Source organism: Thunnus albacares, chromosome 9, assembly GCF_914725855.1.
Source record: "Thunnus albacares chromosome 9, fThuAlb1.1, whole genome shotgun sequence".
Lineage (NCBI taxonomy): Eukaryota > Metazoa > Chordata > Actinopteri > Scombriformes > Scombridae > Thunnus > Thunnus albacares.
Window position 1 is genome coordinate 4129838 of NC_058114.1, and position 17716 is coordinate 4147553.

General features: G+C 39.7%; 1 protein-coding gene across 1 annotated transcript in view; it reads right to left on the reverse strand.

Moving 5' to 3' along the window:
• Positions 1-17716, reverse strand: part of zc3h3 (zinc finger CCCH-type containing 3) — a 69733-nt gene that overhangs the window by 4786 nt on the left and 47231 nt on the right. The window contains exons 6-9 of the mRNA XM_044361095.1: positions 14687-14765; positions 14152-14307; positions 13074-13143; positions 10010-10141 (exon numbers count right to left, since the gene is read on the reverse strand). Of these exons, the coding sequence (XP_044217030.1) occupies positions 10010-10141; positions 13074-13143; positions 14152-14307; positions 14687-14765 (437 nt within the window). The remainder of the gene's footprint in view (positions 1-10009; positions 10142-13073; positions 13144-14151; positions 14308-14686; positions 14766-17716) is intronic.

The following is a 17716-nucleotide window of genomic DNA, read 5'->3' on the forward strand; positions in this document are numbered from 1 at the left end:
TTTTTTTTGGCATGTCTCAGCTCAACAAGGTTTGACAAGCGTATTTTTGCTTGGTAAGTAACAAAAACCAATTACAACTATTTTTGAAAGTGTACTCTGCCAGGGTATTGGCCAAAAACTTGCAGAATTATTTAATGTAATGAGGCGATTAGTCTGAAATCAGTCCAGCACATTACAAACGCAAACCGCATCAGCAAAAATGAAGTTGAAGATCACAAAAACAGCTTCCAGAGTTACAAATTAAATTGAGTCGACACGTCGATCACAATAAAAACAATACGTTATGAGGGTTTTATAGGTGTGTCGGACGTTCATAAACCACTTTAATCAAAAGATAAATAATCTGGTATAAAGAGCACCAAACAAGGACTTCTGAGCAAAGGAAAAAAGTGAATCTATTCATTTTTCTGAATATAAATGGTTTTATACTTTGATAAAAGTAAATCACTAATGTTTAATATGTAGCTGGACCTGTAACGCTGTGGACACCCATCACATCTTTATGGGAGTCATTCATTGTTTTTCCTGGTTGTACATTACACTATCGATGAATCGATCTATTGTTTAGTCTATAAAATGTCACAAAAAATAGTTCACGAAGATATTAACTTTATAATAATATGACACTGTGAAAAGCAGCAAATCTGAGAAGCTAGAACAGATCAATCATTATCAATTATTAAAGTTGCTGTCAATTTTCTATTGGTTGTTTCAGCGCTGGTTTGATGATATGAGGTCATTTAAAATAATCAGGCACAACCAATAAAACAACAGTGTTCCCATATGATAATCCAATAGAAAATCGCCCCCCCCAAAAAATAATAAAGACCAGTTTCTTGAACATCAGGATGAAGACCAGCATCTTCTACAGTCTCCAAGGTCACCAGATCTGAACCTGACTGAAACTTTACGAGGAACTCTGAAGTGGAGAAACTAAACAGACGTCGTCCTTTTATTCCCTCAAAGTGTTGAAAGTGTTTCTGTCTTGATAAAGGGTCCGATGATCTCACCGCACAAAGTTCAGCGCTTGTGCGACAGCCTTTCAAACAGGCGCAGTGACGTGATATACCGTTATTCCCTCCACTCTTTTGCAAGTTACTACTTTTAACACTTGTTCCTTCACCCTGTCCTTTAATGTGCAAGTTGAGCAAGTAGGTCACAGTTAGTGTCATTCTTGCGGGGAGCATTGTGCATGAGAGAGTGAGCTTTCACATGCATGTTTGCAACTGAGTGTGTATGACAGTGTAATACGGGTGTAAATTGGTAGCTTCATTCTCAACGAGATCCGATCCCTCCCACCTGTCAGGAAAGCTAATTTTATTCACTCTGGGGTGCAGGCTGTGAGGAGTGTGTGTGTTCGTGTGCGTGTGGAGGGATGAGGAGTGCGGGACCGGGAAGCAGATTGGTCCAGAAATAGAGTGTGTATCAGGGGATGTGTGTTTGTGTGTGTGTGTGTAAGTGGAGGGGAGAGGGGATCTGGAGATCGATTTTCAAGGAACGCTGTGGAGTCTTGGTAAACTCTCCCTAGAGCCCGGCTGCCTTGACTCTCTGCCATCAGAACCCCTCTCACCGCCCTCACACCCATGTTCCTGCACCCCTGGGTGCCAGGGAGGCCCGGGATCAACTCGCTGTCAAATGTTTCTCTGGATCATCTTATAGGGCTGCGGTTTTGACACAACATTTTGTGTAACAAATCAGGCCTGCCACTGGTGTCGATGATGTCCGTGGTTTTATATTTAGAGCATGACATGACTGGCCCAGTCAGGTCCTGTTTTATTGAAAATCATGACGCTATTATTATTATTTTATGATTTATTGTTAAACTGTTTATTCTTTTAAAAAAATTTTGCATCACAAGTTTGCAGAGCCCAATGTGACTTGGGCTGCAACTAATGGTTTTTTCATGAATAAATAACATGCCAATAATTTTCTCAATTCATCAATTAACCGTTTTGTCTATTAATTGTTAGAAAACAGAGAAAAATGCCCAGAGGCAGACTTTCCGATTAGGCAAGGTAGACAACTGCTTGATCAGTTGTAATAGCCAAAGATTTATTATGATGTTTAGACCAACATCTAACTCAAAAAAACTCGAAATTAGTTACAAAAGGCCCCCAAAGCACTTTAAAAAATTGCGACCACTGCACATCGGAGTAAAATATGAAGATATTAAAATAGAGAAGATTATATTTTTTCAGGATATTACAGTGATGGTGATCCCTTGGATTTTTATCTAGTACTTTTAAGATTTGTTTATAGATTGAGTAATCAGGCTTCAGTGTAGTCACACCTGTCTGTGACAAAAAGCTTTGCAGCAGACAGAGACAACTGGTGCCTGACACTCTTAAAATGATTCAGATTAAACTGACTTGAAGGACAGGTTTATGTCGATTATAATGTCTAGATATTTAACATGTGTCACAGATTTGACGACTTCACCATTAATTAAAATACTGTTTTGTTTACAAGGGTCAAGCATGACTTAGCCAGCCAATCCGACACCTTGCTTATTGCAGCTGTCAGTTTGGCTGCAGCATATTCTTCATATCTTGGGTGAAAATCACAGTATCATCAGTGTACGTTTGGATGCTAACATCTGGACACACTTGAAGAAGATCATTAAAATATAATCTAAATAAAATTGGTCCTAAAATAGACCCTTGAGGGACCCCTACTGTACAACTAGCAAATGAGGAACACTTACCACCTACTCTTGTACATTGTTTCATGTCATTTAAGTAACATTTTGGAGTTTGTAATTGATAGATTTATCATAGGAGTTAAAGGATTACATGGTATTGATTTATATATTTTTTTTTAAAATTGCATCACTATCAAAGACATCTTTAGACTTAAAACCTTGAAGGCAATCAAGTGCTTTCATTGCTGTAGATTCTGAGACATTTTCATTAGCGAAAACATGGAATTCATTATTCACACCAAAATTCTTGGCCGAACACTGCACTAAATCTACAAAAAAATGAAGATTGTAGCTATTTGTTCTTTGTCTTCTGTCACTTTTGATTGTTCCTTTATTACCCAATTTTGAACTGATTTACTCTCCTTTTTTTGTAATTTTACTGATATTTACCCAGATTAATTTACCGTTTCCCTTAGACTCATTGATTAGTCTGATAAAAGAATCTGCTTTGTCTGTCTCAGTATTTTTACTACTTTGTTTTGCAATTTGTGAAATTTTCTCTTATCATGTAATCCACATTTAAGTACTACCTTCAATGCTAAGTCTCTCTGCTTCATTAACCTCCAAAGATACTCATTTAACCATGGTCAATTACATTTTTTATGCGAGTGTGAGACCTTTTTGCAAAATTCATTTTTAGTCTCAATATCTCTGGCCATCATAATATTAGATACCTTTTCTATGTCATCAGACTGCAGAACCTCATTCCAGTTAATTTATTCTCTAATGAACTAAGTTTTTGGGTTTGACATTAAAAAAACCTCTGCCCTCTTGTCTGTATAAAAATTGTTGTTTAGTCAGTTTTCTTACAATTAAGGTCAGATTATGATCGGACATACCTGTTACCAGATTAAAAGATTTTGTGATTCCTTCAGGTTTGTCACTAAAAATAAGATCCATCTGCATTTGTAATGACTGAGTGACTCTAGATGGGCCTTGAATTATTTGGATGAGATTATACTGATCTGTTCACTTTCTCAGCCCAGTTTATATTAAAATCACCTAATACAATTAATTCAGTCTTGGTACCAATTTCCTTTGGTAAGGCTTTCAATTTGTCATAAAAAAATGTTATTAGAATGAGGGGGTCGATATATGCTGACAACAGTAAGAGACGTACGAGGGGACAATACAATAGAGACAGCAATGCTTTCCAAGTCCGAGTTATTGAAATCATCAACCTCCTTAATACCATATGGTGAAAAGTAACACATTTACTCAAATATTATGCTTGCAGTTATGAGGTACATGTACTTTAACATTTCCATTTCATGCAACTGTGTACTTCTACTCCACTTCTACTGGGAGGGATTCCTTCTATGTCAGAGGGAAACACTGTACTTGCCATTCTACTACATTTATCTGACAGTTTGTCACTGGTTACTTTACAGATTAAGATTTTACACACAAAGTATATGATAAACAAATAAAATATGATGCATTATTATATAATAAAACTATCCAGCAGTATTTACAGCAGCTAAACTGAGCTCTACTTTGAACAGACGTTAAGTGAATTTAGATACATTTTGCTAATAATACTTCTTGCAGTACATGCAGCACTTTTACTGTTAACATACTATGTTAAGTGTGAGTACTTCATCTACCACCACCAATACCAACATTCTCAATTAGAGAAAGGGTGAAAATAAGACCCGAAGAAGGCCCCATGACTGAGTTTGCCTAGGGCCCCCAAAATCACTAACCACTTACAGACACACGTACAAGTACCCTCTAAATTTACAGATCTCTGCATCCCAAACATAGTTGTGGCTGGAGGTGTCAACATTTTTACTACAGAGCAGCAACCTGCAAGTGTCACTGCATCTTCTTTTTCAGTTTTATTTTAGTTATAAATAGCTTTAAGATGTTTTTTGATTTGAAAATATGTACATTTGGCAGCAGTTTTCTGTCCATTTAAAATATTCAAATGCCAAACAAAAAAAAAAAAGCAATCATCATTTTATCTATAATCATTAACAGGATACTGGGAGAAACCCTGCAGAGGTAGTGGGTGAGGTGGTGAGCGCTGTGTCTGCACAATAATACACTGCGACAAACCCTGATTAATCCCTAATTACCATGCAGTCCATTGTGATGTGCATCTAAATACATGATAAAGACATAATATATGTATAGTGATAAAAGATCATAATGTTTGTCACATTAAGTATCTCCCAGAAATTGTTACAAATTAAAAACACAACCTCTGATGTGTCATTGCTCACAGGAAGAGTTTTTGTCTGGAGAAGAGTGTTAAGGGGACAACAGGAGTTAAAGCTGAAGCACTTCACCAGTCTGAGAAACACAAAGTGTCACAGAAATTGACTGTAAAAGCTCAGTTCACTCCCCACAGCTCCATACATCCTCATTTTCATAAAAAGACAGAGAGAGAGAGAACGAGAGAGAGAGAGAAAGAGAGAGAGCTGGGAAATGGGAGGAAAAAGTTAAAGTGGACAGAACATCTTTATCCCACACCAAGTTAACAATTTTCCACTTGATTTAAAGAATGCTGGGATGTCTCTGGGGCCTATTAGAGAGCTCTCTGCTGGGCCAAAACCAGCAAGAGTCAGCACATTTAACAAGAGACTGAGAGAAGGAGCAAAAAAAAGCAAGAAAGAAAGACAGAGAGGGAGGGTAGGAGATGGAATAGACAGTAAAATAAAAAGAGCGACATCCACATGCATTTACATCTTGGGCATTAAGCCAACACTCTTGTCTGGAGGAACTTGCAATGAGTAGAATTGAACAATAAAGGAACCCGAGTTGCTAAATTACTGCCATTAGAAAGGGCAATATTAAAGGGGACCTATTATGCTCATTTCCACCTCTATATTTTTATACTGTGACTCCACTAGAGTAGCTTTGCATGATTCACAGTTCAATAAATCCTTATTTATCTTATACTGGCCCTTTATGCAGCCACTCAGTTCAGCCTCTGTCTCTAAGAGGCAGTTTTAGCTCCTGTTTCTTTAAGACCCCCCTCTCGATGAGCCCAATTGGTTCTGATTGGCCAGCTTTCTGGAAGCCTGCCGAGGGGCAGCCGTATCAGCGTTATGTTAAGTTACCGCTGATGCAAACCCAACATTTCCTGCTTTACTGCTTCAAATTAAAAGCTTTTAAATGACTAAATAACAAGGCTTTTATTGTGAAGAATTTACAGGAAATAAAACATGTTCCTCACCAAATTAGCAGAGCTTCGTTAGTGGCGCTAAAAACCAGGCAACACAACAAGATATGGATAAGATAAGATCAGTTAGAAATAATGCTGGAAGGAATAGTACAAGAGAAACAGCCACAGTGATGATGATGTTTGATGAAGAGCTGCAGACAAGCAGCACACCTCCAACAGGTAAACGACTCACAGGACTGCTACATACATTTACCTCATTATTTGACACTTTGGCCATGTTTAATATGAACATCCAACATTGTAACATTATATATATATATGACTGGAAATATGGAAAAGCATAATAGGTCCTCTTTAAGAAAATGAGGGTTCACAGTGTTACTAGATCACAGGCCATGTTCAGACCAACATTAGCACTGCGTCAAAAGAAATGCAGCCTCCTCCTACATTTCAGTAACTGTGTTGGCACAGTTTGTCCAGATGCAGAAAGCTCCATCAAAATATGTCTTGCAAAAACAGTGAACCTGGCTCAACTTATTCCAGGTAGAATACCTTGTAATCTGTGCGGAAAATTCTACCATTTACCTAATGAACGTCAAGATGAAAGAGAAAATTATCATCACGAGACAACTTACCAGATTTGTAAAATCCTGTCTGATAGTACTAGAAACTAGTGTACAGTGTTTTGGCATCTAATACGCTTTCATTGTCTAATAAGTTATTGGTACTGCTTTTGTATTTTATCTTCTCACCTGTACCTATAACACTCACACAACAATGCAGCCACCTTGTGTTTTATTAACAAAGTGAAGAGTTTTTGGTCTGAACTCAGCCTTTAAGTGGCTATAATCGATATTTTTTTATATTTTTTATTTATCATATGTCATTGTGTAATGTCAGAGGTGTTGCTCGTAGTGATGAACGTACAGAGACTTATCAGCTTTACGGACCTTTATATTGAGTTTCAGCTCATTGTTTAGCTGTCCAGCTGCAACTTTACTGTTTTGGTTCACTCTCAGTGCTCTCATGGTGTTGTTTTCAGCTGCAGCAGGCAGCTATTTTCAGAGAAGTTGTTCTAAAAAGCCACTGTACACTACCTGCTCATAACCAAACGGCAAACAGACACAGTTATCGTCTAGCTTGCCTTTTTTTAAGATGTCAAAACTGGGAAATAGGACAGTTGTGTATCTAAACTAGTTGATGCACGTCAACCTATGATGCAACTGAGTGGGTTAACATAGAAACAACGTGTGTTGCTGTTTTGACAGGAGTAACACGTCCCCAGTGTGTTATTCTCTTTAGTATCAATAGAATCTTCAAGTGTGAGACGGAAAAGCAATAAGGTATACAAGAAGAAAAGATGCATTTTGACTAACATTTTGTCTACATCAGCTGTATCCTCTGCCAGTGTTTAGCATTTGGCAGCGCTCACTGCCCCTGATATGTTGTTTTTTGTTGAAGTGTATCTGTTCTCTCGGACAGATGACTGAAAAATAAAGAAAAGAGAAAGACTGACTGAGGTGTAGCTTCAGGTCTTCTGTTAAAAGTTGCATCTGACTACACAGCAGGACAGCTGATAGAGGGCTGATGAAAACTGATGAATATCGTCATAAGTGCTTAGAAGTTGACTAGGAGTTACGAGTATCTTTACTCAGGAGAAACTGCATTAAAAGGGAGAAATCAGCCTGGTGAATTAGTGACTGACCAACTGACCAAACGGCAGCTGAAAGGGTCTGACTGGAACCAAACTAGAGTGACTGTCAACTTGGTACGTCTGGGCCTTGAGAGAAGATGGGATCAAGCTGCCAGATTAGAAAAAACAGAAAGCTGGAAATAAATAACGATAGATGCTGTTGAGTGAAGACGGACGGGGACAATTAGGAAGGCGCAGACAAATCCTACGAGGCGGAGGGTGAGTATGAGACAAAGCTAGGATGAAGCAGGATGGTGGCAAGTCTGTGGTGAGGAGGAGGAGGAGGAGGAGGAGGAGGAGGAGGAGGAGGATGGAGGTGAGGAGCAGACTTAACCCCTGAGCTGCTGGAGTGTCTGCCTGCCTGGCCCATAGTGCCATCCTCAGCAGTTTTCCCATCTATAATTACTGCCTGCTATCCATCATAGAGCCGCCAGAGCCTCAGAGCGCAATGCTCCATAAACACACACACACATGCGCTTAGGCACAAAGACACACACACACACACACAGGGGGAAAATCACAGACCTAAGCACTTCAGCTAATAGAATAAATATTAATATCCCTTTTGTTTTCTATATCCTCATTTCCCCATGCGCTATTTAAATGAGGTCTGACAGTGTGAAAAAGCATCTGTTTCACACTCGACGTTCAAAAACAAGCAGAGAGAGGAGGAGAGGGGGAGACAAAGGGAGGCGAAAACACAGGAGGGGAGAGTGTGTTTGAAGTGGATGTAGGGGCAGAGTGTGTGTGTGGAGGGGGAGGACTCGGGAGTCATTTGTAGGTGGCTCTCTGTTACCCATCAGGCCCTCAATGTGTCACTCAGACACTACAGTTATGCCATTATGGACCACCACCCTCTGCAGCTGTTCCTGCCTGTGTGTCACTGCGTGCGTATGTGTGTGTGTGTGTGTGAGAGGGACGGATTGGTTACCAAACTACTTGTTTACCTAAGCCTCAGTTTAATTTCAATGGAACTGTATACATGTTGTACAACATAATTATACGTTTAAATGAAGAACACAGCTTAGACAAAGAACTTAAAGGAATGTCCATCGATTTAGCACCATACTCTTACGACACCGCCCGACTCACCATGTTTTTCTTTTTTAAGTATCAAAACCGATGCAACAGAAGCAGAGATATTATATTTTTTATTCCATTCTTCTTCCTTGTCAAAACCTGGAGCCTACATTACCCACAATGCAACTTGACTGTACAGATTCAGGTGTGTTGTCACAGCTCTTTTGAAAGTCCAATGTCCTGCCTTGCCTGTAAGTTGTTTTGGATAAAAGCATCTGCCAAATGACAAAATGTAAATGCAAAATGTTATGCTAGGAGCAGCTAATGTAGCCTGGTGCTGCTAGCCTCGAGCAGAGATGATGAGCTAGCTACAAAATTTTCAAACTTTAGTCTTCAGACCCAACCGACGCTGACTCAAGTGACATAACCTGAAGACACAAAAGGCTTTATACTACACATGTCTGAAAAACAGATATTGATGTACAGACAAAAGTGTGATTTTTGTAAAATTGAGTTCCCCTTTCATCAAGTGATTGTGTTAGTGGAGTGCAAAACAAAGATTTACTGAGGTCAAACCAATATGAAGTCCCAAACTGCCACATATATTGATTTCTATGCTTCTGTTAAGATTGACACAGCGACATGGATTTAAACTGGACTGGTCCTTCTCAATGGGTCCCCCTGCATCAACCTGTCACCAGTCAGAGCTTTGCTGATAAGGTATCTCAATTGGGAATGGAAACTAAATTTAACGAAACTGATGTTTAAATGTAATTTCACTGATTTCCCAAGTGACAGAGAGAAAGAGACAATTCACATAATGGTTGAGCACGAGGCTGCCAGCAAGAAAAAGAAAAGTGAAAGTGAAGCCTATTGCTTCAGGCTGTCATTTTTTGTAATTATGTGGTTTAGGAGTAAAGTGGAACGACACTGCAGGCTGAAACTCTCCTGACAGTGACAAACAGAGCTGAATCTGTGACATGGGTCAAATGTGGTTTCAGAAGACGAGCATCATTATCGTGTCTGTTGTCTAAAAGCGGGTTAAGTAAACCCACACACCAGTGGAGGCCTAACGGACGTTAGTGCAGGTGCACGCTCTGTGCCGGAATATCCGGCTGTCCTATATTGTGGCATTGTTGCTGGTCAAGACTCAAGAAAAGTTGAATTATTTTGTATCTCAAATTCTTCCTTTGTCTGATAGCCTGTAGAGTACCTCCTCATCTGAGATGGATATATAGATTTTGATGAATCACAGTTGCATCGATGTAAAGATTATATTTTTAAAAAGGCAGTGCCTGGTGAGCCGTAGCTAAACAGATTGGCTTTTATTTATTTATTGGTTTATTTGTTTGTCCCTCTAGAGAAACAATGAAATAAGACATTTGGACTGAATGGGGCTCACACGGTACAGTCATACCTGCCTCAGATTGAACGTTTATCGTGTGTTTGTGTGTGTGTTTACCTTCTCTCCTTGAGGACAGTAACCTTTAACAAAGTCCTCACACACTTCAGCCTTGCGGGACACGTAGACATGACTGTAGGGACAGTCACTGTTGTTACAGATTCCCTTCAGGAAATAGGAGCACACTGGCATCTGCAGGTAGGAGAAAAGTCAGAAACAGAAGTCATCTCAACTAGAGAAAACAGTCATAGTACAGGCTGAAAAGAGGAACTATAAAACCTTTTAAATCAGGACATAGACTAACACAAAACCCATGAGACTTTATTGGCAAAATGTCCAAAAACAGATTGAATTGATTTGAATCTGACTGTGGATAAAGCACTTTTTATCCTTGGCTTTGTTCCTGAAAACATCCTGGTTATTGAGTAACGAGGAGTAAGGGTAAAGATGGTTTACAAATTTTATTTTCTAATTCATGTCTATTCTCTGTCAAGATCATTTCCTCTTGATTTTGAAAAAGTAAAGAGGAACAACAACACGGAGAGGAGCAGGGGGTGATGAGGAGTGAGATTACATGAGATTATAGGACTTTGTAAACAGACATGTGGTTTTAAAAAACACACCACAGTCATGTACAATTTAGACGTGTCCCGTGTGCCAAGCGATCTGTCACACTGAGCGGCTAAATGACCTTAATTGCAGTTGACAGCAGCAGAATGAGAGTGAATGTGTGTCTTGACAGCATGTGTGCAGGGTGTGTGTGTGTGCGTGTGTGTGTGTGTGTGTGTGCGCAGAGAGAGATCTACTGTTTGGCGTGCGGGGGTGAGCCTGGTGGAGGCCGGTCTAAATATACCCCTGAGGGGGGGGTTTGGTGGAGAAACATGGAAGGGAGGGAGGGAGGGGAGGTCTGGGGGGAGGAGTGTGAGAGGGAGACTCCACCTCGTTGGGATGGGATCAGTTCTACCTAATTAACTGCTACAGAAATATTTATCCAGGCTGCAGCTCGTCCAGCTCTCATGATGTGTTTATGTGCTTTGGATGTGTGCACAGACTGGGCCAGTGGGCAGAAGGGGGCGGGGGGTGGGGGTGCAGTTCCTGGGCATGGGGAGGGTAGGTGGGGGGGTGATGCCAGGGGAGTAGGCTGAGGGGTGTCTGGTTTCGAGGTATTTGTGGTAGTGGGGAGGGGGGGAGGGGGGGCAGGAGGATTTGGGCTCGCCTATCCACACTAGCAACCCGGATCAGGTTTGGAGGGCTGCATAAACCTGCACCCCTCCCCCCACCCCCCCCCACATATTGACCCCCTTCTCCCGGAAGCCTCCATACAGTCCGGTTTAAGGGGTCCGCATGAAACAAGAGCGGGAGAGTATCCTGTGGAGGGAGGGGCCACAGGGATAGGGGTGGTGGTGGTGGTGGTGAGGGGGGGCAGGTGGGGCTGTTGGAGAGGTGGCATTACAAACAGACAGCTGGGCTCTCAGCACTTACAGTCAGCAGTGTGACAACCAACACAGGTGCAGGGCATTGTGTGTGTGTGTGTGTATGTGTGTGTATGTGGAGGGTGAGGCATTAGGACACCTGTTGTAGGGTTGTTTGTCTCAAGGAAAAGAAAATAGAAGACAGAAAAAGAACTGCTTTCCCTTTTTGACTGGCTACACTTTCCCCTAAACGGACAAGAGTCTTTCCTCACCAGCTTGAGCTAATTTGTACAAAACAACTCACAGAGCAGATGGAGACTTTGCCCAAATGCGCATACAACCACCAGGTGATGCCGTCATGCGTCAATGCATGCAGCAGTAACTTCCTGGAATTGAAAAAGTCTAAAAGGAGGTGGAGTGAAAACGACCTAAACTCGATCTGATATCAGTGAATGTAACAATAAATGATTTTCAATAAATCAGTGCATGTATTTGCTGTCTCATGATGGCTCACTTCTGATATGCTTATCCAGTTCAATTACAGTATGACCAGTTTCTGTCAGTTTATAGACGTCTATCAAAAATTATGATATGAGTCAGTTCAGGTCAGTAAGAGATTCATAATGTTGGAAATTGGATTGATTTGGATGCTTTTGGTTTGCTGGGGTTGAGTTTGGGCTCGGTGATGATTCAATACTGTCAACTTTTAGTGGAATCATTCAGTGATAATAGGAGCGTTTCATTTTAAAAATTCAATTATGAGAAAATTCTAATTAAAAGCAAAAAAAAGAGTTTTAGGATTTGTTTTTTTACATATGTGAGGAGGCTTGTCTGATCAAATGAACAACAGTGTAACACAATTAATTGAATTGATCATCAATTAGGTTTTCTGTGTGTATCACATACATCTCTCCTGTTGTGATACATGCTGACATCATTGTTATTATTAAAACTCTAAATAAGAAATGTAATGTTTACTGATTAATCATTTACACCATAAAACATCAAAAAAACACTTTCTGAGTGTTTAAGGAGATGTCGTCAAAATCGCTTATTTTGGAAGCAGGAAACAGTTTGAGCATTTTTGCTTGACAGTTTACTTGCTAAACAATTCATTGATCATCCAAATCATTGTTTACAAATTTTCTGTCCATCGACTAAATGCAGTGAAATTAATTTTAGCCACTCAGCCTGAAGCTGAGGGAGTTGTTGTTGCCCCCCAACCTGATAAGGTATGTATCCAAAGGTCTGAGGTGAAGATCGTGTTCCATTTTGCTGTTCATACAAACCAGAACAAGAAACATTTGCTAAACTCAAATATAAAACAACAACAAAACAAAATAATTATAACATTTTTGTCAGTAGTTTCCACAAATTCGCCTGGAAGGTGGTGATGAGGAAGGAGAAAGCAATACACACCCAGATTGATCCTGCTGGCCTGTAGATCGAACAGGTGACCCTCAAGTCACAGGTTCGAACCTTTAGCCTTACCCATCAGCCCCTGCCTGAACACCATCAGGTCAAGTCTTGCTTTAGTCCTTCCTGTATCATGGAAACAGGAGCCATGCCAAGAACGCAAATACGATCCACGGTGACTGTACCCAATAATGTGTCATCTTATACCTACATACTGTACCCAACCCTGGCCTTTGCAATGAAAACCCATAAAACACCATGGTGTCCAACATCTTGGCAATGCGCGTGTGTGTTACCTTCTCCTTGGCCACCTTATGGGAGAATGGGCAGGTCCCGTCTGCCTGCTTGCACGTCCCTCGCAGAAACCTGCAGAAAAACAACAGATGAAATGCAGACGTTAATAGAGGAGAGAAGCCACTGGTTCTCAAAAAATTTTTTTTTTACCACTGAAAGTCATGTTTCGAAGTTCTTCTTTTAATAATGTAACAACACAAGGTTTATCATAGGGCCATAATTTTTTTCCACCAATTTGGAATAACAAATGGCTCTGAATACTACAATAGCCATGAACCCCAACATTCATCTGTTGCCTCGGAGAAGAAGCCAATCAGAGTTGTAGGAAATTCTGATGCGTCACTGTTGCAGTTGGGAACGAAATGCTGTGTCATGATTTCTGAATTAATCTGAGACAGAGGACTGACTTAAAGAGCTGAATGTTTTATCATGTTTCTACATCATGAAGCCTTTAGCTTTAGCTTATTATTAGATGCCCATGGATCTGAATTTCAATGACCCGGATGATTCTTGGGTGATGTAGTTGACTTTTCCGTGTATATATAAAGTTTTTATATATACACGGGCTATTTTCTAGCACAGTTGCTCATTTTTTTGTATTGTTCATTGAATAATGGAGAGTTATGTGTTCATCAAAGTAGGGCTGCAACTAACAATTATTTTCATCATCAATTAATCAATTATTTTCTCAATTCATCAAGTTGTTTGGTCTCTAAAATGTCAGAAAATGGTGAAAAATGTCGATCAACGTTAGCCAAAGCCCAAGATGCAACCTAAAATGTCTTGTTTTGTCCTGAACAACAGTCCACAACTCAAAGATATTCAGTTCACAGTGGACTAAAGAAACCAGAGAATTTTTTTTCTTGAAAAATGACTCAAAACAATTAATTAATTATCAAAATAGTTGGCAATTCATTCTCTGCAGACAGACTCAGATTAGATTAGATAGACTAATCATTGCAGCTCATCTTGGAAGTAATCCAACTGCCTGTTCAGTTGTCAGAACAACAAGCTTTCCACCCTGTTGCTCTCCAGCTGGAGCCTTCTGACCAAGTAGATTTTTTCACATGTTTATGTTACCTGGTGCAAACAGCCACCTTGTCCGGGTCATGGATGTAGGGACAGCTGCTGCCACGGTTGCACTTGCCAAAGCGGTTGTAGTACATGCAGTACTGCCTCGGCTGCTTCTTCTGACGAGCGTGTCTGATGATGGCGAGACTCCGCTGGACTGCACGGCTTGTTTCAGAAAACAGACAAAAGTATTCACATAGGTATCCACAAACGATTAATAAGCAGCTTGTGTGCCAGGATTAGTGTTTCGTAACAGGTATCCGGGTAAAGGTATTCACCATATGCTAATTTTAATTTTAAAAGATTACTTCTGGCTTTACAACTTAAGTTGACGGTGATGAAAGGCAGTTAATATTGAGGCAGAGAGAGAGAGAGAGAGGAGGATCAAATGCAACAGTCTTGGCTGGATTTGATTTCATGATGGTGCTGTTGTGTGAGGAGAAGAGTCAGCAGGATGGCTCATATATAACTGTTGATTAAAAAGTTTTAAAGTTAGCTACATATAAAGAAATGTTCACACCATTGGTGTATCAGATGAGCCTACCTGGCCAGATGACGAGTGCTAAAGGGCCGATTCAAAGCAGGATTCACAGGTGAGACGTTGGAAAGGCTGAAACTTCTTCCTAATATTGGAGAAAAAAAGACAATGAACAACTTACATGCATCGCATATCCTGAGTTGTTTTTCAGTTTAAAGGACAGGTTCGCAAATTTGCAAGTCTGTCTTAAAACATCAGTCAGGAGCCCAAATGAACACTGAAACATGTTTTTCTTGCTGTAATCATTCCTCCTGTTCATACTGACCATTAGAAGATCCCTTCATAATGCATTTACAATGCTAAGCTAATATGAAGCTTCAGCATCCAAATGAGTCAAATCAAGTAGATATCTTTCAACATTTCAGTCTTTTTAGTGCCAAAGTCCCTCTTTTTGTTACTATACTTCCACCGCAGCTCAACAGGGAAACACTGTCCAAGGAAACACAAAGAGGGAATTTGATGCTAAAAAGACTGTAAATGTGTCAGATATCCACTTGATATGACTAACTCAGACTGCTGAAGCCTCATATAAGCTTCAGATAAACTTTGAAATGACTGTGTGGACACACTGTGGATTTTGGCCTCCATTACTTACATTGAAAGCACATTTGAAGGATCTTTTAATAACAAGTATGAACAGGAGGAATGATTACAGCGAGGAAAACCTCTTTCACTGTTCATATGGACACCTGAATGTTGCTTTAAGACAGACATGACAAAATGGAAACATATCCTTTAATCTATCTAACAATCTCTACAGTAAGTCAAAAGTGACATGAACTCCTTACACATTCAGTCTCCACTGGGTGTGAAGTTACTGTCCTCTGTATGCAGCTGAATTTGTCAAAAATATCATTCTCTCTTACAGCTGGAGTCTCTGCTGCTTCATATAAATGTCCAGACTCAACAAGCTGCCTGTACCCCAAATAATGGATCATCTGCATCATCCAAGTTGTAGCTAAGACGTAAAACCAACAAACATTTGGTGTTTTCTCAAATCTGCTTTTGACACAGTTAAGGTCAAAAACTTAAGGTCAAAATTTTACAGAATTGCACACAAATTCAAAGAATTCCTACATTGCATGTCTTCTTTTTTTTTTTATATATACATTATTTCCTAATAGTGGCCAGAGCCTTTATTTACCTCGACTGCAGAGGGTACCGGGCCTTCACTGGAAGCAGGCTTATGTTACAGACAGACCTTTATTTCTAAATCCTCCTGTCTATATATATATATATATATATATATATATATATATATATATACATATATATATACATATATATATATATATATATATATATATATATATATATATATATATATATATATATATATATATATATATATATATATATATATATATATATATATATATTAGTGGTGCACTAATATATATATATATATATATATATATATATAGACAGGAGGATTATATATATATATATATATATATATATATATTTATATATATATAACAGATGTTATAAATATAACATGTATATTTGCTCATATTTTAGTACGAAGCCTCCTTGTGTTAAATTTTTGTTACTACATTACCAGTAAATACAGTAATCTACTTACTCCAATCAGTGGAACAATAATTCAAGTGCTTGAGTTCCACCCGGACCATTTTGGCAGTGCACCACTAAGCTGTAGCATGCGGGTAGCCATTATCAGAGACCCGGCTTTTAACCCTCCTGTTATCCTCGGGTCAAATTTGAGCCGTTTTCAAATGTTTTTATGTCAGAAATATGAATTTACATGGATGGTTCCATACCACACATTTTGCAAGTAAAAGTAATGATCACTGCTTTCACTGAATTTTGATGTTCATTAATACAAAATTGCCAATAGTTGCTTCTTGTGCTGATTAGCGTGCAAGGACTGATAACTCTCCTCATGAAAAGTGCAAGCATGAGAATGCACCACATGTTGAGGTAAAGTGAAATAAATGACAAAATCAAGGTATGTTTGAGCGTTTACAGCTGTTTCTCACTTTTAGATGCGTTACACTCTCTTCAGTCAAGTCGTGGTAGCAGTCCTGGAGCAATATGTGCAAGCCCTGTAAACTCTGCATGAGTGACGTATGTCGTGAGATGTTACTACAACATTACAGCAATAGGTTTTGCATAGTGACAATGATATAGATACATATTTGGAAAAGGGAGAGAAGGTCTGGGAAAAAAGAAAGCTTTCATTTTTTTCCTACCATATCAGATGGAGTAGTTGTTGTTGTAGTTGTGTCTGTCTATGCAGACAGATGCAATAACAACTTGATATGCGACTGGTTATTTATACTGTGGTGGTTTGACACGTTGGTGCCAAAGCCAAACGTGACGTCCAGCTCTGTCTGAGAACATCATAAACACTATGTACTCAATGCACCCGTCAAACACTGGTGGAGAAGGTGTCTGTGTATATATGTGTATATGTGTGTGTGTGTGTGTGTGTGTGTGTGTGTGTAGGGTTTCTGGAAGCCATGAGAGAAGTGGAGAAGAGGACAAGAAGGCGAGCTGGGTGGGGTTACAGATGGCAGTTGATCTTATTCAGACCGCTAATTTTGGAACTTTTTGGCTGTTAGGGCTCTCATCGAGTGTGCGCTCTGGTATGATTTAAGCAGAGCTGGATTACAGGCCTGTGGCTCCGGACCAAGAACAAATGTAAGGCTCACCGGGGAAGATGTAAAATCACAACATCCTGCTGAGAGGACACCTGTGTTTTTTCCTGGAGGATGCTAGAATGTGTGTGTGTGAAGTGTTGTTGGGATGCCGGTCACGAGTTTAAACAGAGTGGAGCTCTTCAATTTCACCTGAAACTTTAGTCGCTAGAGAATGTACAGAAAAAGAGAAAGTGTGCGCAGGAGGTAGAGGCAGATCCAGGCTTTAATCTGCACCGTCCAGTTCTCCAGACCCTCCCCCTCGCCGCTCTGACAGATGACAACTTTATTATTTCAGATGGCAAATCCAGCAAGCTCCCCTAAGTCTATTAGAGAGTATGTGGACAGAGTTACAGCCACGAACATGAATACACAC